At 30.6% G+C, this 26,361-nt stretch overlaps 1 protein-coding gene across 4 annotated transcripts in view; it reads right to left on the reverse strand.

Moving 5' to 3' along the window:
- LOC107446766 (putative inorganic phosphate cotransporter) overlaps positions 1-26,361 on the reverse strand; it is a 51,896-nt gene that overhangs the window by 3,984 nt on the left and 21,551 nt on the right. For 3 of the 4 annotated variants that reach the window (XM_021145281.3, XM_043048140.2, XM_016061522.3), the window contains exons 3-9: positions 22,023-22,231; positions 12,397-12,630; positions 8,679-8,862; positions 6,783-6,910; positions 3,588-3,737; positions 2,651-2,783; positions 1,774-1,929 (exon numbers count right to left, since the gene is read on the reverse strand). In XM_021145281.3, the coding sequence (XP_021000940.1) occupies positions 1,774-1,929; positions 2,651-2,783; positions 3,588-3,737; positions 6,783-6,910; positions 8,679-8,862; positions 12,397-12,630; positions 22,023-22,231 (1,194 nt within the window). Of the gene's footprint in view, positions 1-1,773; positions 1,930-2,650; positions 2,784-3,587; positions 3,738-6,782; positions 6,911-8,678; positions 8,863-12,396; positions 12,631-22,022; positions 22,232-23,640; positions 23,892-26,361 lie in introns of those variants that run through there. The other variant, XM_016061521.3, reaches the window with a different exon arrangement.

Here is a 26,361-nt window from a genome sequence, read left to right on the forward strand (position 1 = left end):
TATATATTTGTTTTATTTTTTGTTCATTAGAATACAATGAGTTAAAATACTGTGCAAAATATCTCAAAAATATCAGTAAAAAACATAAGTCATCAGATAACAGCAAAGGTGACTCTTTATTTTATATTTTAAATAACTGTCATTGAACAGTCGACCCAATTTTTGGGTTTACGATTACTTATGTTCAACTCCGTAGACTTGTAATTTTGAACCCAATCCTGTAGACAAGGGAACTCCTTGATCAAGTATTGGGAGAAATTTACCTTCTTGCAGGACTTTCTGACAAGACTTACCCTCCTTTGCGTTATATGGGGAGGAAAACCATGAAAGCCACCCATGGTTAGCCTGACGGAAAAGGCACTCTAACCTGAAATTCGTCTACCATTGAAGATATTTCACGTCAGCAATGTAGTCGGTGTAAGCCGGATGCGCAATTCGTATCGACTAGCCATCGCCGGGATTCGAACCCGGTTCATCTCATTGGAAGGCGAACACTCTATCCTCTGAGTCATCGCAGCTCAGCAACTGTTTTAACTGTAATTCGGTTTTTATGTACTGATCAAAAAACGCTCAAGTTAATCTTGACAGCTTTTATTTAACCTCTTTGGGACGGGCGAACCACAAATGCATTCGAACACTATCAGGATGGGAAAAAAATGAAAAGCAATTCCTGAACCGTTCGATGTCCCAATTTCGGAACTCTTTTTTTTTAAATGTTAAAGATTGGTAACTTAAATATATTTTATTGTTTCTTGGAATTGGAAAAACTGAGTATTGCTCAATCAAAATCTATTAATTATATAAAATTATATGTGTTGTGATTTGTATCATTTCAGAAATCAATCAGGGATTTTGATTTTTTAACGTGATTAGTAGCTAAACTGAAGAAAGTTTCGATTTAATTTATATGGAAACCTGTTAGCACGCTTTTCAAAATGGCACTTTTTCCATTAATGCAAAATAAGACTCCGGTAGGTAAACGGTTAAATATGGGCACGACAATTTGGCTGACTCATTTGTGATTTTATTTAACATATCTAATAGGGAGGATGGATGAAACTGACGCTTTTATTTTCAAAACGCTATAGTGCGAAAAAGATATCTTATTGAAAAAAATAATATTAAAACAAAATAAAATCAGTTAATATCTTCAGTTGGAGCATCGTTCTAAAAATTTATGAAAACCGAAACGTTTAAGATTTTATTTAAATTTTTTAATACTACTTAAAAGTGTACAATCGACATGTAATAGTTTTTCATGCATATTTAATGATCTCAAGAAGTAAAATAAAATAAAATGTCATTAATATTTCAGAGCATAACTACAGCGTGTAAATAATCCATAAAATAACCTATTTTTTACCTTCAAATAACTTATTTTTACATTCATACCTTCAAATAACCCATTTTTACATTCATACCTTCAAATAACCCATTTTTACTTTTGCACCATCAAATAACCCATTTTTACTATCAAATAACCCTTTTTACTTTCATACCTTCAAATAACCCATTTTTAGCATCAAATAAGTACTTTTTTAAACTATTTGGATTAATCATAATAGGTTTGGATTAATTTGGCTTAATCCTAATAGGTTTGGATTAAGCATAATAGGTTTGGATTAATAATGTCTTTACGATCAGTTCACTGCGGTACACTTTTTAAATAACCCGCACAAATCGGTAGCATTTATGAGGTCGATTTTTATCTGCTTGTTCTATCTGCTGCGATTATATCTCATGAAAATTATTTGCATTTAAATTAATTTTTACCTGCATACTCTGGACACATGTCCACATGAGTTACGTTAAACCCTGAGTATACGCAACCGTTGAATGCCATTGCAAATGTCAGTAGAACTACTATGAGTTCAGGACGGCATCCCGATACAGTAATTCCAATAAGGCAGATTGCTGGTCCAAATAAACCTATAAATAAAACAGACAATTAAAAATAGTGACACACGTAATAAAAAAAAAAGTTTATCGCTTTAAGTTTTTAGGATATATTTAGTTTAAGCATAAAACACCTTCTTGATTGTTTTTCGAACATTTTTTAGAAACTAATTTAAAATAAAATTATGCAGTGCGCAGAAAAGAAGCACCCTGAATAACTTTTGGTCTATCATCTGGTCTTCACGTTTTAGAATTCAATTTTACATTTCAAAGTAAGATAAATTTTCGCATTCATGCTTGATTCCTGTTTTATTTAATTTGCTTTAATAGACTTTTAAAAGTTTAAGCATGCATAAAGAGGACCAGCTATTTTAACCCTTTGCACTGGAAGCCCTTTCAACTGTTAAAAAAATTAACGCAACCACTAAGATTTTTAAAGAATTTTTGGTATATTACCTTATAAAATCCCAGCATCACTGAATGAAGTGGTAACTAAACGTTAAGATGATACGTTAAAGTCATTTTTATGTGTTAATTTGAAAATGAACCAATAGGAAGCAACACATTATTTATAAACTTGTAGACTCAGACAAAAATTAAACTGAACCAAAAGTATTATTTTGAAAATATCTCTAGCTTTTGGAATAGAACAAATTTCAGCTTTGTAATCTTCACTCTCGAATCAGGTAAGATTAACTACTTGCACAAATGCAATAATATGTTTATTTGCCAGTGTTGTTCCTTGTACACTTACCAATTGAATTGAACACTTTGCGAATGGTTGTGATCGATAACTTGTTGGATTTTCTCAATTTATCTGCAATGTAAGAAGCTACCCATGCAGTTAGAGCTTGTGCAATATAGGGTAATGCAGATAATACACCATTCTGAAAGAGAAATGTTCATTTTTATCACTTGTTTTCACTGCGTTGAAATAATTTGTCTTTGTTACTATGATCATAAAAAAGAAGTTGATTTTTGAAGCGAAAAGAAACCTAGTACTGCATCTCTAACACAATGTATCACTTGCAATAATCGAAAAAAAAATCATTTTTAAAAATAAAACTTTGAATTTGGTTTTAGAATTTTATGCTTCAAAACTTAAAGGAATGTTTTAGAGCCGCGAATATTTGCTTTAGTAACGACAATTAATCTATATATATGGGACATCCGATTTTAAAAATATTAAATTATTTGTGCAAATAAAATAAATACTGCGGATATTGGTGCTAGAAGCAAGCGTAACAAATAGTTGAAATTTAAACGGTAGTTGAACTTTAAATTAGAAAATTTTTCGACACTGGTTGTAAAGGCATTTCTTTTCTATTTTAATTTTTTATAAAAAGTAATTAAAACACCGTAACATATTAATAGTTATATAATACTTTATTCTTTTGTCGTAGGTCTATTTATATTCTAAAAATAGTGTTAAAGGAGGATTGCTTTTTCAAAAGATTTTATAAAGTTGTAAAGGCATAAAAACGAAATTTGTAGAATTTTAAGAAATTCAACCGTATTTACAAACGGCTCACACTGATGTGTTTGGAATAAAGGGAGATAGACCATTTAGGAGCAGCTGTTGGATTATCGATATGTAACTACATAAAATATTTTACAAAAGCGTAGTATTTGACCGGCCTACATTACAATAAAAATTGGAACAAATATAGCTACCAAAATAAATTACTCACCGATTTTAAGTCAAAATGAAGAATAGAACTCAAATAGGTTGGCATCTCTGTAAGCAAGATCAGGAATCCAAAATTGTGTCCAATATGGGCAAAAACTAAAGCCCACATGGGTACAGAAGTAAAAATACTTTTCCACGGAATTGCAGCTTTCTAAATTTTAAAAAAAAAATTATGATTTTAATAATTTTAGTATACATGTATTCGTTAAAGTTTTTCATGCTATAAATAAATAAATAAAACATCTATATCCATAAAAAACTAATTCCATAATATACCTCCCTCTCTCTTTATATATATNACTTTGGATATATATATATATTTTATTTATTTATTTGTAAAATTAATTTTTATATCGTAGCTAAAACTCTCTACCATAAGAAATAATATTATCTGAAAGTCAATATTTACTAATTTAAGAATTAACAGTAACGTTTCCTAAAGTTGTACAATTGGTTTCTCAAATATGTCGTTACAAAGGTGTCAATTGAATTAGGGTATTTCAAAAGAATATAGTTTTGAATTACAACCCATGACTTAAAACTGGAAACAAATGTTAATGATTTGAAAGGACTCAAATAAGTAGAAACCTTTGATGGACATCATGATTACAAATGGCATATCACATGAATACAGAACAAAATGATACCACAGAGTTTGAAACACACCTTTGTGGTACCATTATGCTCTGTTGTTTGCAACACCATAAGTTAGTTTGATCGCAGAAGCAGTTGAGCGTTAACATGATCACCATTTAGCGTTGAAGAAACCCTATAGAAATAAGTCTGGATTGTATTAATCAGGAGGGTATCGGGTTCGTAAGACTAATCTCTCTTTCTTAATCCATCTCCCTAGAGAAAACCATTAAGTCCTTACTTCTTCGAATGTAAAGCTTTATTTGGTCGCATGTCTACTCTCAGGTACCTAAGGGTTTTTAGAATTCCTTTCCAATCGTATACTTTCTAGTTTTCGTCCATGTAAAGAACATAGCAGACAATACGGCAATGAGCATTCATTCACTGAAGCCAATAGAATCAGCATATAGTAAAAAAAAAAAAAAAATTCAAACTCTCTTTAAGTGATCGAGAGTTTTCCATTCTTAATTTTTTTACTACCATCTTGTATTTTAAGTTGCTCAAACCAAAATAATTCCAACAAGTATGGCAACAATCTATAAACTTAATCCTTTGCACTCCGAGTACTTTCAAATGCTGTTTGATCTAATATTAGCACTATAGCATTTAAAATACACAATAAAGTATTATTATACAATTTTAAAATTATTATAATAATGTGGTAATTAATTATAAAGATGCAAAATTTCTTAATTTCAAAGTGGTAACTGTTGAGGGTGCCTCAGTGGAGACATCGAAATGTAAAGGGTTAAAATGAGCACAAAATGTTCAAGTGAAATAACAATTAAGGTAAGGTAAGTTTAATTATGCTAAAGGGGTAAACACTCACCTGGAAAAATATTAAAAAGTGATAGTAATATTAATGTGTTTGTAGCTACCAGAAAATTTCCTTTTCTCAAAGTAAATATATATAGCTCCAAATGTGGCCGATATTAAATAGTAATTCGATAGCGAAAGCTAGTATTAAGATATTTTAGGCTTCTGTTTAACCGCCCAGCGTCATATGTTAACGCCCAGCGTCATATATTCAGGACAGTTCCTTTTTTCAAAGACATTCATTGTGGTGGGAAACTTTTTTCAGCATTTTCATTTATCTGAGTGACTTAAAAGATTATCAGATACCACAATGATTTAGTTATTTCTGACTAGAGCTAGAATTAAAAGGAGCAAGTACTTTTTGATCTATCAAAGACTTTTTGAATGCCGTAACAGTAGAAAAACCAATTCATTTCGATAATATATTATATATTATACCACCTTTTCCATAAAACCACTTCTTGTATCATTTCAGTATATAAAGTCGGGACAAAACGGTTTAATAAAATTGATAACAGTTACGAATTTTTTCCAGGTGCATACAAACATTATTAAAAAATTGTTAATGTACAGTGGTGATCAATATCCTTGTATCAAACTTTCCAAGTACTACACATTTTTATTAGCTTCGGAATTTTTTTCTTCATGTGGTACCAATTGTATATTACTTTTAAATCAACTAGAGTTCAAAAACATTTTTCTTCCCTACGCACAATGAATTTAAACCTATGTATAAAGCGTGCAAGCGAGGATCCATCTCACGACATAGGCTCAACACTCTACCAACTAGGCTATCCCAGCATCTCAGTTACGATAAAATAGTTTATAAATGTTTAATTTATTTTAGAAATTTCAGATTTTTTTTATTAGCACTAGAAGAAGGTACTTCGCGATTTCCTGAATTCCTGGTATTTTGAAAATTACATTTGTTAAACTAAAATTGGAATGGTAAATCATAAAACTTTGTGTGACTTGTGAATTCAATTTAAATCTTTTACTAACCGTTTGAGCACCTGACACGATTTAAAAGGTTTATAAAGGAAAAAGTGGTAATACAAATTTGTTTATAACTAGTAAAAAAAATTTTTTCATGTTGCCTACCATTTAAGATTTAAAAGAAGCAATAATGTGCCAATAAATAGCAATGAAAGCATTTATATTGTTAATATAGTAATGTAGATAGAACTATAAGGTTTCTATTGCTAAAATCTTGTAATGAAAAATGCGTGTTACCATCGTTTCTTTTTTTAAGAAAGAAACGAGTTTTTCAAACAGGTATTGACGCAAATGGGTTGAAAAAAGAGAAGTTGGCATGAGCTTATCATCAGCACTTTCATGCAGAATACCATGCATTTAGCAGCAGTGCTGAAAGCCTATATATACCAGGACAGAAAAGGAGCAAAAACTGGTTAGAGATACCGAAACTACCGAGATACTTTTTACAATTTTAGCATATATATAAAAAAAACTGCTTCAATGTTGAGAAAAAGCTGATATTGGCAAATAGTTTGAAGAAACGAATAGATTTACACCAGACGAAAACAAGTTAAAACTGAAATAGTTTTACCGCCAGCTTTTCTTCTTTTCCGTTTTGCTTTCACCCATGTTTAATAGTGTAATAAGAGCTTTCCAGTAACGTGTTAGAGGAAAGTTCTTATCAATCCTTAGAACTGCACTATGTCTTTTAAATTTTGTCGCTACAACTTATAAACACCATCTACGTAAAACTATATGGAAGGCACCTCACCTCCTTGGGCTTCTCGTCTTTGTTTTGTTCGATGAAAAATAATTCTTCCTTTGAAATACTAGGATGGCTTGCTGGTGTTTCATAGATAAGACCGCCCCAAAATAGAAACCATACGCATCCTATAGCACCTGCAAAAATAAAACTACACATTAATGATAAACTCTTAAACAGAATGCGTCAATCAAACCTATACGGAATATTTACAGAATATGATCAAAGGCCCCAAGAGGATATAACATGGGATAGCAAACAGCATTCATGGAATGAAATTCACATGCAAGCTCAGAATCTGAAAGGTGGAGGAAAGTTTTTCTGCAACAGGTCCACCTTGATTTTCTTAGAAGTGTGTGAGTTACAGGGCAGCAAGTGTATTGAACCCGCGGGGAAAGTTGCATGGTCTCCTCATTCGAAAGATTTCAATCAGTTTGATTTTTTCCTATGGGTTCACTTTTTTATGCGACGCCTGTCGACCAATGAAAAGACCTCATTTCTCGGATTCTCATTGCTGAACGGAGATCAAAAGCACACTAGGAACCTGTTTCTGAAAATCATTTTATGTCTTTGTTAAGAGTGCAATGACGTCAGCAGAAGTCATTTTAAAAAATGTAATAATTAATCAATCAAATTTTTTAATAGTTAGCCCGTTTGTTGTACCTTTTGTTAATGTTTACAAAGTTAAAACCTGTATACATTTTTCGTAAACAAGTTTGCGACTCTATACTCTGTATTCGGGGATTAGTTTTCATGCCTTTGATGCATTTTACCAACCCCTGAATATGCCAATCAAATTTTGGAAAACCCTGTTTATATTTCTTTCTTTCAAATATCTATATATTTTTAATGCCGTTTTGTAAAAAAAAAAAAATACATTTAAGGGCTTTCCAAAACGCAGACGCNCTTACATGAGGCCGCGGGCCACAATTAAAAATTCAAATCAAATGGTGGGGCCACAACTTTATCAAAATTTTATGAAGGACTTTTTCATGTTTGAAAGAACATTAAATATTATTGTCAGATTTTTAATAAGTTGTACAAAACAAAAGTATTGAATTACAAATTAAAATAAGAAGTAGATTTTTAGAAATATTTAATTCTTATTAATAATATTTTTAAAAATATTAAATAAATAATAAAAATTCGGGCTACAATAACTTAGGTTTTTATTAAAACTTACATAGTAGCACACAAAATATTCTATGAGAAAATTGAGATTTGTCTGCTACAACCACCAGAGAATAGATATTTAAATTTAAAATTAACAAATGTGTGTGTCAATGTTTTCGTCCAAAATGAGTGAGTGGTTTCAAAAAGTTAAATCGGATAATTTCTTCGAGAAAATTTTTGATACGCACATGCTAAATTATCTTCACAAAATAAAAAAAAATTAAATAAAATAGAGCTACATACCCGATTATTTTGCATTTGAATAAATATTTTCCTTTGTGCAAAACCAGAGAAAAATATTTTTTTTGCACCGCTGGTATAAAATTTCACAGAAACGAAGAAATTAGGTTTTTATTAACGAAAAAAGTATTTTAAAGTATTTACGAAAATTGCCCGCAAAAAAATGACAACTAATATAGTTTAGCTCGCGGGCCACAAAACAAGGCTTCGAGGGCCGGATGCGGCCCCCGGGCCGCCAGTTGGAAACCCCAGATATAGAGTATATGCATAGAATGGAATATATGCATATAATTTATAGAATAGATAATATATAGAGAACAGATGCTTGGTAAAACTTAATGCAGTGAAATATGCTTCAACTTTTTTTAAATGAAAGACGATACCTTTAATTCAGTATTAAAAATATGTAAGCTGAATGTAATATTCTATAAATGTTTTACACTTTAGGAAATGTTTTTGTTTTCTTTTACAAATATCAAACAGAGTACTCACCAAAAACATAGAAGCATGAAGGCCATCCACCCAGAAAATCTGTGCTGCAGAGAACACCAGAAATGGACATGGAGACGACATTTCCAAATTGGTTTCCGGTAAATATTAATGTGGAGAGTCTGCTCCTCTCTATCTTTGGTGCCCAAGTGCTGATGGCGAAATTGATGGCTGGAAATGTCACACCCTAAAATTTTCATACTTTATAGACTACGTAAGTTCAATGATTATCAACAGCATTTATACAAAATAAGAATAAATAAAAAAGAAACAGGCGTGTGTGCTATTAAAAGTTTCTCGGTATTAGATTAAATAACTATATATTTAATTGTTATTTTATCCTATTCAACTAAATCTGTCAAATTATCATTAAAAAAGATGGTATTCTAACTGTTAACTGTGAGAAAAATATCAACGGATTGTTTTCCTCTCATACGGTTAAACTACCAGGATTTTTTCTATGCCAGCTAAGACCACAACCAATGAGAATCGAGGGCACGTTCTTCGAAAGCTGGAGGATAAGCTATGGGATTTTAAGTTTCAAAATCAGGCACAAAAACTTACTTTCTCTGAACAAACATGACCCTAAAAATATTGGGGGGAAATCGCAATCTGTGGTAAATGTCGTCCCAGTTGTTTGGTCAGGTGAGCGATCGAACGTTTGAACCTGATTTCACTTCTTCAAAAATACCAACTGCTCCGGAAACGTCGATATAATTCAAAAAACGGTCAATAACGACAAACTATAATTAACAAACATTTGACTAATTTTGCTTGCTTTTTGAAAGGTTTTGCTATAACATTAACATGACACGACAATAAAAAAGAGCGAGTGGTGAATTATATAAGCATAGGAATTATTTAGAAATAGTGGTGGATAAAAATCTACTAAATTGAATTTATTAAACCAAGAAACACAATTAACAAACTACCACTCGAAAATGCTTGAAAGTCACTCCTTTAAACCATTAAATTAGAGATCCGATCACTAGATCAACATTTATTCAGGGTGTTCCGTTTTTTATTTTGCGCGCTGTACAACTAAATAAACCAACAAAAATGTCAAATTCGTTACCTTCAATTATTTGTTAAACATTTACCCATGAGGTCGTTCTAGAAATCAATCGAATTTCTGCGCAAAACTATTTTAAAAATTCTTTGATTTTTCAGAAGAAGAGATCGCCATTGTGTCCTCTTTTTTTTCTCGAAAGATACGATAAAGAATGAAAAACAAATCATTAAAGCAAGAGAAGAATTTTTATATCCAACACATATCAGCACAGACNTTTATTGTAATTATTTATATGTAGTGGTGGTCAAACTCATTTATAATTATCATTATAATTCAAAAAGTTAATTGGAATAACCTGAGTATTGCTACCACTTTAAATATGAAAATAAAATCTTCCGGAAAATCCGGAAGAGTTGGCAGGTATAAATCATTAAATTAGGGATCCGATCACTAGGTCAACGGTTATTCAGTGTGCACCGTTTTTTATTTTGCGCGCTGTACAAATAAATAAGTTAACAAAAATGTCAAATTCGTTACCTTCAACTATTTGTTAAACATTTACCCATGAGGTCGTTCTGGAAATCAATATAATTTCTGCTCAAAATTATTTAAAATATTCTTTGACTTTTCAGAAAAAGAGAGCGCCATGGAGTTATTGTCGTGAAGTTATTGTGTCCTCTTTTTTTCCAAAGGCTCGATAAAGAATGAAAAACAAATCATTAAAGCAAGAGAAGAATTTTTATATCCAACGCCTATCAGCACAGACAGTGATTTAAGTGACATAAAAAAAGATCAAAAAAGGTTTTATTTTCGTTTATTGCCTGATTTAGACAAATCTAGAATTTTTTTAAGTTATCAATCCGTAAATGATAAGACGCAAATTGTTTGTTTCAGTGGCAAAGTAATGATATCAGAATTCAGTCTAAGGTTAGATTTACGTATTTTAAAACAGAACAAGGCTTATTTTCAGCTTTATCTGAATTATCGGTATCATGCAATAAAATTAACATTCAAAATACTGATATAAATAAATAAACACTCAAGAATAAGCACTTACTATTTGATCAGTGATATTCAAAACATTTCATTTTGAAAAAGTTTCTGATAATAAAAAATCTAATACCCGAGAATTAGTTTAAGAATCATTAACTTTTAGTCAAAAGCATTGCAATGAAGCTTTTTGGTCATTTTTCTCTCGAATGCTCGTGTTTTTCTTCTTCTTTTCTTTTTTGTTCATGTAATTAACAGGGATGCCAACTGCTCCGCTTTTTGGAATAGTTTTTATAAAGTGGCAGCAAATTATATAGTAAAATTCGTTAAAGAAAGATAGTTACGCCTACTATTTACTATAGTAACCAGTAGATTGACACTTTAACGTTGTATTTAATATCATTCTTATAATTTTTGATATTTAGTGGTGAAAACATTACTTAAAATGAAAAATACTAAAATAAAAGTAACTTAAATTTCGCTACCACTAGAAAATACTATTTTACAAAGCGGAGGAAGTTGGCATCTCTGAATTAACTAAAGAGGCATCACCAAAATCAAAAAATTGTCGTATAGAAGAAAATTCAGAAAGGATAAAGGAAGAAACAAGGAAGAGAATTAATGAATCGTGAATGAATTTGAACGAATCAGAGTATGGATGATGCAGTTCCTTAATAAGTGAAAACAAAATCCTAAGATTAGTGGTACAACACAGAAAAACACGATAAGGGTTCTCACACGATAACATAAGGGTTCTGCTCCTAGTTTTTCCAAGATTGATGAATTTCTAAGGTTAATAGACACCTTCCAGCATACACTAGCCTGGTAATCCTTACATCGATGTTTCTTTTTTTTTTCAAAGTTAAGGACCTGGTTAATGATAATTGAAGCCAATGGCATATTGGTTTCGGATTTCAACCTGCACCAGAGCAGAGTACTGGCAACACGAACTCAACCTAAGTTACAAACTATAAAAAACGTCAAAATAATTGCTTTTAAAATTTTATCAATCTCTATTCTATGAACAACAGTGAGCTAAAATATATCAATTCTGTTTGAACTATACTATATCTAATATCCGACCCCTGGCCCACTTTTTCAGTAGCAATGCTAATTTATTAGAGAAATTCAATTAATTTTTCACTGTTTTTAATCTTTTATTGATACAACACTGCAAACGATTGGAGCTTCAGTCTTTTCCCTAGCTGTTCGTAACTCTGATTTCTTATTGGTGCTACGATTCTGCCAATGGTGTTGCATCTGCAGTAAATAGTTCAAAGTGATATTTTCTTTTTTCTATATCATGATTATTTTTCGTTCTGTTTTCAAAACTCGTGATGAACTTCATGCCTTCACAAATCAAGATGAAAAGGTAAAAGGCCCCTGTGGGGCCTAAAAGCCTTGAGCAATAATATGACTATGACTATGAACTGTACAGTCAGAGGTCGTGTATTGGCTAATATATTTCACTGACTGAAACTTTCAACCGAAGTTCGCTATTCAGGAATGAGTTAACCGATTATAAATACCCGTTAGATTATTTTTAGGTTTTTGCCGACTAGTAGTAGTTTTCAACTTTAACCAGTTTCTCATAGGTTTTTTCTTATTTTTTTGTTTCAACCTATACATATTGCATAAGGTGATAATTTTCTAGTCAGTTTTAAATACTGCCTATGCTTGTAAAATAGAGAAAGAAAAAAACCTAACAAATGCACTTACCTCTCCAAGTCCTTCAAGAACTCGGACGACAATGAAAGCAGCAGTCCCCCAACTTGCCGCCACTGGTGTCAGGAGGGAAAGAACAGCTGTGACCAGGACACCGCCACCAAACAGCCACTTGGCACCAAATTTTTCTGAAAGGATTCCGCCAGGCAGTTGAGTTGCAATGTAGCCATAAAAGAAAGATCCCAAAATATGGCCTTGAGCTGTAGTATCCCAATTGTATTGGTCTCCCTAAAATCATATCAGATTTTATCTATGAGATCAAAACAAAAGTATCGAACTTTTCAATGACCCTTCTCTCAAAATATAATAGTTCTTATTTATGTTTATTATTCCTACTTATTTTTTCGATTTTAAACCTCCGTTGCGCACAGACAAATATTTTTAGAGGAAAGTGCCACTAAGCCTCGCAAAATACTATTACATTAGTGCATTATATAATAGACTAATGCAGGTATGCGAATTGTTCCGCTTTCTGTCAAAAGAATGATAAATTTGTAGTTTAAGATTTCTCACGCCTTTTAAAATGCCATAACAGATTGCTTTTTACATATTACTTTTAATTTCTTTTACGTAGAGGTGGAATAATTACTTAAAATGATAAGTACCTAACTAGAATTAACCTTAAATTCAATACCACTAAAAATTTCACTTAGCAAATCGGAGCACGTTATCAATTTTTGACTTAATATACGCAATATGACGAAACATCATTTAATGAAATACATTCTTTTTCAAAAGTTATGGTGGTAGAAATAAATACCAAACTACGAGGAGGCAGCCAAATTTTAAACTGGTGACAAGATTCGGACTAAAAATTGCAGAATTTATTTCGGTTGATTAGTTACCAAATCTAATTTGGTACCTACATTAAATACATTGCCATTTATACGATTTGATGATATAAAAAGCATTATTTCTTTCCGAAATAGACAAATAACAACATATTGACCAGCACGTTTTATTTATTGGCAAAGCATGCATGACGTGTCTTAACGTCAAATGATTCCAATGGGTTAAGCTTCATAAAAGTGTTAAGAAGAACGCAGTCACCGTCAAATTACATTTAAAATAACGCGTCGTTTGCGATTTCGTTGGGAAAAGAATATTACTCAATGTATGTGGCAATGCAGCAAATTCTTACTCTCGTGCTATAACAATATGGTTCCATACAATTTATATAAAAATAAAGTTGTTTTCAATTCAACTAAATATCTGAAGTCAGAAAATAAATGTTTTATTAACATGCATGCCAACTACTCTCGTTCTGAAGGGATCAATTTCTAGAATATTTAAAATGGTTAGCAAGCTTTATCAGAATAGTTGAAACGGAAAAATATTTTGAAGTGTAACTTCTAATGCGACTTGCAACAAGGTTGCGTTAAACGTTTAACGCCACCGTTGTCATGGAAACTAGATTTCTCTTTACATTCGTTGAGGGCATGATGATGGAAATTCCATTCATTATGATGATGGAAATTACATTCATGATGATGGAAATTTTAATCATAACAATAAAAGTGAAGAAATATTTGTACTCAAAACAGGTGAATATTGCTAGTTGCAGACAGCTTTCTTGACTACTATTGCGTAATAAGGAACGTAGCTGTCAAAAAGAAATCATATCTCCCAGTCATTAAAGCGGGAGCCGTTGTGGCTCAGGGGACAGGGGTGAAAGCGAGACGGAAAAGAGCTGGTAGTAAAACCATTTCAGTTATGGCTAGTTTTGGGGAGGAGTTTACTTATTCTTTTTTTAAATTTTTCAGCAATATCTACTTTATCTTGAAAAAGAAGCAGTTTTATATATATGCCAGAATTATAAAAGAAATCTTGATAGTTACAGATATTTCATTTTTTTCGAAAAAAAATGCTGGAATGAAATGTTTTAAGTACCAGGTTTTCTCTTTTCCGTCTTGCTATATAAGGGCTTTCACCCATGGCAGGGGATACAGCATTCGCCTGCCAAAGAGGTGAACCGGGTTCTAATCCCAATGACGGCTGCATACCTGCCAACTTTCACTCTTTCCGAGAATGGATTTTCAGAGTGGCTGTAAAACAATAAACGAAAAACAATCTGATACAAAAATATATTTATATTTTGATCACGTTGAAATTCGCTGGGGCAGGGATTATTATGCTGTCTTATATTTATTGTAATTATTTATATGTAGTGGTGGTCAAACTCATTTATAATTATCATTATAATTCAAAAAGTTAATTGGAATAACCTGAGTATTGCTACCACTTTAAATATGAAAATAAAATCTTCCTGAAGAGTTGGCATGTATGCGACTGGTCACTTTGCAACGACGGTTATAAAATAAAATGAAATCGTAATAGTGGGTTTCAGCTTGTCACTCCGTGTGGTTGGAAGAAAAATGAGACTTCTTGAATATTTTTTGATAGCTATAATCTGTGATTTTCTTTTGCTAATAAAAGCGATAATGAGTGGGAAAAAAGGTTTGCTTTTTGCGTTTCTGTTAATTTCTGTGCAATTTATATGGAATGTTCCAAACAATCTTCGAAAAATCTTATGACGGAAATTCACAATATTATGCAGTTTTTTCACTTTTAATATATGACGTAAATGTTTTTTGCAATATGTTTATTTTATGTTTTTTTTAGAGAAATTTAGGAAAGAGTTGCTCTAAAAATGACCTCATACATGTGCAATAATGACTATAGATGACAACAAAAACAAAAACCGTTAATTGTACTGACATCTGCTCCTCTTTGTGTAAAAAATTTTATAAGTTGGTAGATGCATAAAAACTAAAAACTGGTTTCTTCGTTAATTAATAATCCTCATTACTGAAATTAAGTGGTGATATATGAAAATTTCTGTATTATTTTTAACAAGTGGTTTGCAATATAACCTCACATAAAAAATTTGAAAACAACAGTCATATGTGTCAACACAAAAATTTGGACTCCCCTAAAAAAATTTTATCCATAATTTTTCTTCGTTTACCATTTCAAATACACGAGGCATCTGTGGATTATGGATTACATAATTATAAATCTATGGATTATGGATTACGCAATCACAAATCTTTAATTTATGAAGAACGGAATTATAAATCTATGGATTTTGGATTACGCAATCACAAATCTTTAATTTATGAATAACGGAATTATAAATCTATGGATTACAGATTACGCAATCACAAGTCTTTAATTTATGAATAACGGAATTATAAATCTGTGGATTTTGGATTACGCAATCACAAATCTTTAATTTATGAATAACGGAATTATAAATCTATGAATTTTGGATTACGCAATCACAAATCTTTAATTTATGAATAACGGAATTATAAATCTGTGGATTTTGGATTACGCAATCCCAAATCTTTAATTTATGAATAACGGAATTATAAATCTATGGATTTTGGATTACGCAATCACAAATCTTTAATTTATGAATAACGGAATTATAAATCCGTGGATTATAGATTACGCAATCACAAGTCTTTAATTTATGAATAACGGAATTATAAATCTATGGATTTCGGATTACTCAATTATAAATCTATAGATTATGAATAACGCAATTATAAATCTATGGATTATGCAATTAAAAAATGTTGAAGCAATTTGTTGAGGATGTATCGGGAAAAATAAAAATTTATTAAAGTTGCATTTTCAAAACGCATGAAACAAAAGATTGACCGAACCATTCTAACTATGCTTTCGTAGTTAAAAATATATTATTTAACGAGAGGGGAAAAAAATTAGTTTATTTATAACTCAATATGTTTTGGGGTGCAAATTACAATATTGATTAGGGCAGAAATAATGAAAACATATTGAATATCTTAGAAAACACCACCCTCCCATGAGAAAAGAGAAATGATAATTATGAAAAATTATTTTAGTACCCATTCAGTAACTTGGTGTTCTGGTTAAAATGGACCAAGATAGCCTGGTTGGTAGGACTTTGAGCTCGTGTCTGGGAGAACGCGAGTTTGAATCCCTCCGGCCGAAGAGTTCCTGTGCATTAAATGGGGACTGGTGAAAGTTAAATTAGTCGGGGTCACTGAGTCCCTCAAGTTCCCATAACAAACCAGTACCTCTGGGGATAGGGAATCGGAGATTGATCGTTCTCTGGTTCAGATCAAAATTGCAATATGTGGATGAATGAAAGGAGTGTGACTGGGTCTTCCGGTAAAACGGGCTGTAACGTGTATGAGGCTGAAGTTGTATTCCATGAGGCTCTGTCTTACAAATTCGCTTTATTTACCAAGTATGCTTGCTGGTATTGGCATAAAAAACAATAGTTAAATTAGTTATGCACAGAGTATAACAGCCCGTATTATATACATTTAGATTCCTTGTGAAAAAACAGGAAGAAGACGTGAAAATGATAAAATATGACACTTAATGTTGCTGTGTCACATCGCTCTTACGTAATTATTTGTTTTATTCATTTATTTATTTATTTATTTATTTATTTATTTATTTATTTATTTATTTATTTAATTTATTTATTTAATTTATTTATTTATTTTATTTATTTATTTATTTTATTTAATTGTTTATTTTGTTTATTTACTTCTTTTATTTATTTATTTATTTATCTTATTATATATTTATTCATTTGCGCATGAAATAATCAAGTTTTATGCAAAAAAAGGACTTGAAAAGCCTTAGCAAGAGTTTTAAATGAGATTGTATATCGTCAGCAAGCAAGGGAGGAAGCCTTCTCTTTGTTTTCTTACTTTTTGTTACTCTAAAATTCTGATAATATTTATTACTAATACTTCCGAACACGTCATTTTTATATTCTAATCGTCTCAAAATTGCAAATATGATGGGTTTTTTTCATTCGGAGAAATATTACAATCTCCGAATAATGCAAGAGTCAAATAATCTATCAATATTTCTCAACAACGTTATCAAGAAGAGATATCTATACAATCTTATAAAACGAAATCAAAGCAGTTTCACTTTTTGATATCTTTTACACATTCTCCTAAACAAAACAAAGCTATCTCAAATCGATTGTTTAGAAATTGTATAATTCTTAAGAAATATTTCCATTTTTTAAAACAATTTTGACGCATTATCGATAACTCATGTTTATACGTCAACAATTAGTATAATAGGTCCTTTCAACATAATGATATCATATTCAAGTGGAAACTGAAACTAAAGGCGGTAAAACTAGTTGTATTATCGCAATAAATACTAATAATTTTTCAGTTAATTGAATGTATTGTTATAAAATCAAACAAGCCCTAATTATTTGTTAAATTTTTATTAATGATAGAAAAAAGAAGAAATTAGTCGTATTATTGATTATAAATGGCATATCTATTTGCAGTTTCACTTAATGTCTACGATACTTATAGTGGTAATGAAGTTACAATTGAGCAAGTATATAGTTTAACTCTTAATATAATAATCACATACTTTTCATACCTGCCAACTTTCAGTCTTTTCTAAATGGATTTTCCAAGTGGTAGTAAAGCAACTACTGAAAAACAATCTTACTCAAAAATATACTTATATTTTGACCAGTTTGAAATTCACTGTCGTAACATTACTACGCTGTTATATATTTGATGTAACTATTTATATGTAGTAGTTGTTCAAAGTCCTTTATAATTATCATTATATTAAAAAAGTTTAATAGAGTAACATCAGTATCGCTACCACTTTATATATGAAAAAAAAAATATCTGGGAAAACCGGAAAAGGTGGCAGCTATGTATATTTAAACGCTAAAAAATAATATTATTGCCACGGACATGTAAGCAATTTATGTAATATTTTTTGTCCTATAACTCCAAACGGGCTAAAAATTAAATACTTTGTTAGTCCAAAACAAAGTGGATGGAATTTTTATTTATTTAATTATTATTTTTTTTTCACTTACCGCTTGTACCACTCTCAATATATATTTTATAACCGTCGTTCAACAGCCGACCCAATTTTGAGTTTGCGATTACCGGATCCAGAAGACAAGGGAATTCTTGTATTTTTGATGGAACTAACCCACATTTGCGTTCAGAAGAAACCCACGAAACCCTTCCACGGTAGGGCTGACTGTAAGAGGACTCTAACCCAACTAAGGATACTTAACGTCAGCATTGTGGGAGATGCGAGCCAGGAGAGGAATTCGTATGAACCTGCCATAGCTGGGATTCGAACCAGGGGCGCCTCATTGGGAGGCGAGTGCTCTATCTCCTGAGCCACCGCGACTCCTATCAATGTATAGGCAACTTGATGAAAATAAATAATATTTAAAACTGGAAAGTTTGTAAAGTACTAAACTGCCTAGTATTTTTACAATTAACGAAAGCGCTTATTAAAAAATTGAATGATAATTAAGATTGTAATTTATTAACATTTCGATGATAACATGAGATACTTAAATGTGTGTATCAATAAAGGACTGAACAATTAAAAATTAATATATTCAACGAAATTTCAAAAATTCTTCCTAAATATTGTATATTTCGTATACTTTTGTTTTTATCACCACAAGATTGATTCACCAAAAAGTTTTTTATCGATTCCAATAAAGTTTGACATCGATAAATATCGTGAGTGAAAGTTATTGCTGATTACATAAACATTCACTTAACATCGTTTTTGATTTAAAAGTCCGTCTTAAAAATATCTAAACGCTTTGAAATAAGTTAACTTGGACATTTTTCTTTGACATTCATAAAAAAACTATTGTTTGATCTTTATGCGCTTTATGAATTTCACGATTGATTTATTATATAATTTGTTTTAAATCCATGCCATGAAACATCAGAATTTGTTTTTAAAATATGAGGGGATATTTTTTTATTTTCGATTGTTGTACGAAAGATGTGAAATCTTATTTGCAACATATTTATTAGAAGTCAAAATTTCAAATAAATTGTAAAAAGTGACAAAGAATGTTTCTTCTGAAATGGCTTATTGTTTTGGACAAAAAGAAAATATTTTATTTTATTTTTAAGAAATCATGATAAATTATATGTTATGCAATATTATATGTGAATTTTTTTCTTATAATGTTTTTGCCCTCTTAGGCATAAAAATTAATAAATTCTTTTCCTGTTAATACTGGTTTTACTTTATAATTTACATTTTAAGATTAATAAATATGATACTAATAAATTTGATTCAGACTTTCTTTACCTTAATTTAAGGTTCGTGACTAGTTCAAAAATATTATTTTGAGCAAAATTCGTGAAATAGAGTTCATTATTAATTTAGAATTCCTGTTCTCTTACCTTTCTAAAAATACTTTACTTTTGTTAGTTCTCCAATTATTTACAAAATCATAGCAGTTTTTGTGCAAGGTGATAACAGTGGATAAGCTAATGATTTTATGTCTTTAATTGCGTTTATCTCAAAATCAGATATATTTCACAGCATTTTAAACACGATATCTCATTATTTTGTTTTTGAAGTAATTGTCTACGTTTTTTCAAGAGTGTTTATGATCATAGCGCACATGTTTTGAACTACAGACTAAGAGAAAAAAGGTAAAATGTCATTTTTCATGCGTTGTTTTTTCCTCAAAGACAAGTGCGGAAATTGTTAAATTTTGCTTTTGAAACAACACTGATACCTTACTCAGGAATAGTATATGAACTTGCTTTTAAGATGATAGTTCAAAACATAGTTGATAGCCTTCTTAATAAAATCCTAAAAGACTTTTTTATTTTGGGATTTAATATTTATTTTACTGCGTTTATGCAAAAAATGCCTCTTTTTTTTATTTAAAAATGGCCATATAAATATAAAATAATTATAATAATAATTTTTATGCTAGTTTCATAAGTTAGTTTCATAAGTTATTATGATGAATGTTCATAAGTTCAGAATTTTCATAGGTTATTAATTTCATAAGCAAATAAATTGGATTTGTTTTTAAATTTTATATTAATATTTTTAAAAAAAGTTGTCGAAACTACTCAGATACCTTAAACATTTCAGCAACACTTGTCACTTTATCTTAACATTTAATACAAATATTTAAGACCTAACACTCGCGTTTTGACGATTTCAAAAAAATAAATTATTGTGTTTTCACTACCAAAAGAAGATGAAATAGGTAACTAAACTATCTCTTCAGCGATTTATTTGTCGACGGAATAATAAAAGTTTAATTAATTTCATTCTCCAAAACATAAGTTTTTTTTGCAAATTTGATTTATAGTTATTTCTTAACCCCTTGGGGACGGGTGATTCAGAAAAGCATTCGTACAAAATCAGAATCAAGTTGCAATTAAATAAAAAACGGTAACTTAAATGTAGTCGTTACTAATTTGACAGACTTACTTTGCTTTTATTTTAATTATTGTTAGTTTAATCATATATATAATCAATGTTAATTCAAAGTATAACTAAATAGTTTTATTTTGAACAAAGTAATGGTGAATTAAATAAATCAAAAAATTATAACTCCGCCCACAAATAAACTGCTAAAGAAATACTTTGATTACCAGTTTTATCTTNCGCACATTAAAAAATTTAAGTTCGAAATATTACTGAACAAAAGTCCGACTAATACTTAAAAAAGTTATAGATTCATTATTTTCTTTTTCCAAGTTGTACCACTTTATTCGACAGAATATTATTATATATACTTTTACTTCGATTTCGTGAATTAATCAGGAAAATTCCCATTGGATAGAAAACAAGTAAGCAAGAGAATCTCTTGCGATTAAATAAATTAGATTCCTAATAAAACATGCAGCAGTAACGTCAAACTTTTATGCAGTGCTAGACAAAGTTGTGCATTAACCTATTCCTAAGCACGATTTCTATTAAGAAAATCGGTCTTTTTTTATCAAAGGAGAAAAGGTGTCACAAGATTTCATTTTTAGGAATAACTTTCCAGAAACAAACAATTTTTGTCTACCATAAAACATACATCATACATACCCTCCAACTGCTACGGAATTTCCGTAGTTTCAGAAATCTTCTTTTCAGACGGTAGCAAAATTAATGTCTTAATATTTAAAAAAAATTAATTTTAGCGTAACTTGTCCACTATTACTTATAAAAGTGCAGGCCATATGGCTAGATTCTTAAGTTCTGATAAAAGTTTTATGAGAGATTCATTTGCTTTAAAAATTTCTACTTTTTCTCGCTACCACTAGAAAGAATTATTTTCAAAATCTTCATAAGTTGGAGGGTATGTATATATATCATGGCTTTCACTCCAATTTGCATTCCAATTACCAGAAAGAGCGACCTTAAAGACAACATTTCAAGACGGATAAAATTTGGTGAGGATATATATCATGGACTTTTGCCATTAAACCCAACATTCAATCAATCACTCATATATATTATGCTCTTTTAAAAAACTAGCAAAAGCTGTCTAATATTTGCAAATTTGGTTTGTAATTATTACCGGACAAGCCATGTAAAATTAGCGTGGCATTCAACGCGTTAAAACATCTTGCAAAGGCGTAGTGGTTGGCAATTCTGCATGTAAAAATCATGTACGGAAAGAGTAACATTTAGTACTTATAATGAACAAAATTTTTAATTATTTTTCTAACATTTTATCACTGAAGAATTGTTCTGCAGAGAGCACGTAGAATAAACTATTAAACAATATTTTCAATTACAAGAAATAAATAGTAAAAACGAGTTCAACTTACTTTAAATATAGTTTTGTTCTGTGGCTCGTTGGGTAAGAGATTCGGACATTCAGTTATTTGGTGTATTGAACTGTTTTTATCTGTTGTTTGATTGACCATGGCTACCATTGCTACACTGAGGTTTACTCGCATCGCATACACATTGAACATACCAATGAAACCAAGTATGACCAGCACATACCGTCTTGGAAAGTAGCATGTTTTCGGCTCTAAAATATAAATAAAACATAACATTAGACGAGTGACAAAATCTAATTGCATGTAAACCATTTTTCTTTAAGCAACAAATGTTTCGGAAGATCTAACATTCTAAAACTGTTGTTACTATTTGTATAACTATGCACTCATGGAGGACTACTTTTTTGATGGAGCCAACCCACATTTGCTTAACATGGAGAGGAGGAGATGAAAAACAGAACAATGTCGTTAACAAGGGAATCAGCATTCATATAAATAAAACAAGATTTCAGATCATTACGATGAGCTGTGACTGCAGTGCAATTGAATTTATGCTTTGTTGAAATTGAATTTGTGCCCAAGATTCCACCAATGTTCAGGAATTTTATTTTATCTTATAACTGTCGCTGAACAGCCGACTCGATTTTTGGGTTTACGACTACTAATGTTCAACTCCGTAATCTTGCTATTTTGAGCCCAATCCTGAAGACAAGTGAACTCCTGGATCAAGTATTGGGAGAAACTTGCCTTCGTAGATGACGTTTTGATGGATCTAACCAGTATATGCGCTACATGGCTAGAAAAACCATGAAAATATCCCACCGTTAGCCTGACGGCAAGAAGACTCTAACCCACGAACCGTCCACCACTGAGGATATTTTTTACGTCAGCACTGTGGTAGGTGCGAGCCTATGCGGAATTCGTATAGACCAGCCATTACTGGGATTCGAACCGCGTTCTCCTCATTGGAAGGCGAACGACCCTTAGACACCCCGGCTCTATTATTTCTAGTAGCGAATATCAAAGCTAAAAAAATGCTATTATCTTCCTTTTCTCATGTTGGTCAAATTTTACATGAATAAAAATGACTAATATCTTTATGTTATTTATTACATTTATGCTATTATTAATGCCATTTCTAATATCTTTAAACATGATCTATCAAATTGTGCTAACAGTTTTGCCATCATAATCATCCAAAACATTTGCTTCTAAAAATAATTGATAACACAAAGTATCGAAGTCTCCATATTATTTTCCCATCTGTTCATGGTTCTATAACTCTTAAATAAAAAAATCCAAGCATCAGATTACCGGCATGCAGCGAGCATACTTTGCAGCACTGTGCCCCATTACAGTACAGTGCCCCAGTACAGGCTACCGTACCGAAAAGATTAAAATTTTAAATTTTTCTGATGAAAGTAAATTTTTTATTTTCAAAAGATAGTCTGCTATGTTTGAACTAGCCCAAACATTCTTTAGAGTACCTGCTTTATAAAAAAAAATAACATCGAAATGCATTATTTTGATAAAACAGAACTTTTCACAGTTTGTTGACCTTTCTAAGGCATCTACAACATTTTTAAAAATTTCAAATCACCGAAAAATACCTAAAAAGCATTCTAGTGATTTCACCTTAATGAAAAAAAAACTATCTTACTTAAATTAGATGAGAACTCATCATCTTCATAGAGTTTTGATCCATTTGTGGTACCATAATAATTATGAAATACTGTCATTTCTTCAATTTTAAATTGTTTCAACCCTCTTCGCATTTTTAGGCAAATATTTTTAGAAAATGTTTAAGGTAAATGTTGCAGATTAGTATAGCAGACTGCGGGGCACCTGTTTTCATCTATTAAGAGAAAACATTAAACAGGTGCAGAAAATAAAAAGCAAAAGAGAAAGAGTGAAATGTAAGGGTTCTATTATTGCTGCGCACCTGTTGATACAAACTCTGACTCAGCAAGAATATAGGAATCGCAAATATGTAATAAGTCATAATTATTTCCTTTGTTTTACTTTTATCTTCATACCTTCTCCAGAAGTTTATAAGAGGTTTTCTATTGTACGAGTGAAACCGTTGATCGGATTTAATAATCAAATAATAATAATAATAATCTGAAATAAAAATATTTTATAACATTCAAGGTTTTGATTTTGAGTTTCTTTTATTATTTTCTATAAAATATAACAATTTATGAAGTTTCTAAGCGAATAAAGAAATTCGAACGGTGGTTCAAACTGTTTCTTTATAAGTGCGATCCGTTAATTAGATTTAATTAAAAAATTAATATTTATATGAAATAAAAATAAATTCTTACATTTGCAGTTTTTGGCTTTTTCTTGTAATTTTCTTTAAAATATAAAGATATATTTTACGTTTATATGCAAGTTTTTATTTTAATTTATTAAATATTTTATTAATAGTATTTTTATTTCAATTTTTAACAGTTAAAGGCTCCCAAATAAATCAAGAACTTCAAACACGTTGGACGAGGGTTATACAATATAAAAAATATTCTTTGTCATAGTTGCCAACTTGTAGTGTCTTTAACCCTTTCGCGCCGACTGTCACAAATACGTGCCAGTTTAAAACCGTATCAATCAGGGTAAAAAGATAAAACTGGTAATCAAAGTATTTCTTTAGCACTTCATTTGTGGTCGGAGTTGTAATTGTTTGATTTATTTAATTCACCATTACTTTGTTCAAAATAAAACTATTTAGTTATACTTTGAATTAGCATTGATTATATATATGATTAAACTAACAATAATTAAAGTAAAAGCAAAGTAAGTCTGTCAAATTAGCAACGACTACATTTAAGTTACCTTTTCTTATTTAATTACAACTTGATTCTGATTTTGTACGAATGCTTTTCTGAATCACCCGTCCCCAAGGGGTTAAGAAAAATTTGCAAACTGGTTGTAAAATAATAACATTTATGCCAACTTGCTCCTCTTTGTTACTCATACTCTTGTGCAGGGGCACTAACTAATTTGTCTGAATGGGAATAAATAATAAATCGCCGAAGCGCAATTGCATGGTGAAAGTTTGGGTTGAGTAACATTCACTGAGTGAAAATTAAAATAAAGTAGCGAGATTAAACAAACAAATTTAAGAGAGGGAAGAGGTTTTTGCGGCAGACTGCCTCGCATCCCCTGGGGGGTGCTCCACTTTGTTACCATTACCAGTTTCGTTTCCAGAAGAAGAAAAAAATATTTTCTACAGGTAGCAAAATATACTTTTTGTTTAGTATTTTTCCTCTTAAGTAATTTTTTAAAATTATCATGTGAAATGTAATTTTATTGAAGTTAACTCGATGTGATGCTTATAAAGAGTAGGCGTAATTATTCTTATCTATGAGTTTTACTATTTAATCCTCAACCAATTTATTAAAACTTTTGCAGAAACCGGAGCAGTTGGCATTCCTGTAATAACTATTGCAGAAAGAATTTTCTGAAAACTAAGCTTAATGCTTAAAATCAAACGTGCCTATCTAATAGGTCTACCCATGTATATGCGTCTGAACTATCGATTTATTACAGGTAAAAATTCTAAGAATCAAAGATCTATAAAATCCAAGTGCAGAATTTGATACCGATGTAAAAAAGTCTCCTCAACGACCGTCGAAATTGGCAGCTTTATTTGGACAATTATGTCAAATTGTCACGATATTTGAACATTTAAATAAAATTTATTTTACGTTTTCGTTCTTTTTTCTTCTCTTTTTTCATTATGACTCCAGTAGAGGGCAGAAGATTTTTAGAGGAGACTTTAAGAACAATAATTATAAAATTAATTATACACTCTTAACAAATATAAAACTGTGTAATTGCCAATATTGGAGAACAACGAGGATGCCAGATTGCTCCGCTTTGTAAAATAAAGTTTTTTTTATTGAAATTGGAGTAATTTTTAGCTTAGCATTTATCATTGTAAATCGTTTTTTTTTACTTATCGAAAATTCGAAGTATCATATAAAATGTATCTTGATAACTTTAATTTTGCGGTTACTATTTTAAAAAGTAGGCTTAATTATCCTGATTCTACAAACTGTTTAATTCGCTAATAATTTTATAAAACTTCTGTGCAAAGCGGATCAGTTGGAAACCCTGGAACTATTTGAATGTTTGAAGAAAAAAAAACTACTTTGCATTCGAATACAAGTAAAAAATTATTTTATTACTATATCAGGGAAATTTATTACTATATATTTATTACTATATCACAGAAAACAATCAAGTTTTTGTGTAACAAAAATTCTAATAGTTAAATGCAACTGTTGGCATTTTTTTTTAAGAAAAAGAAGCGTCATTTCTAAGGTCTAGTAAGACGCAAACAGGAAAAAAGGAAAATTGCACTAAAAAACAATTAACA

This window comes from Parasteatoda tepidariorum, chromosome 6 (genome assembly GCF_043381705.1).
Source record: "Parasteatoda tepidariorum isolate YZ-2023 chromosome 6, CAS_Ptep_4.0, whole genome shotgun sequence".
NCBI classification, from domain to species: domain Eukaryota; kingdom Metazoa; phylum Arthropoda; class Arachnida; order Araneae; family Theridiidae; genus Parasteatoda; species Parasteatoda tepidariorum.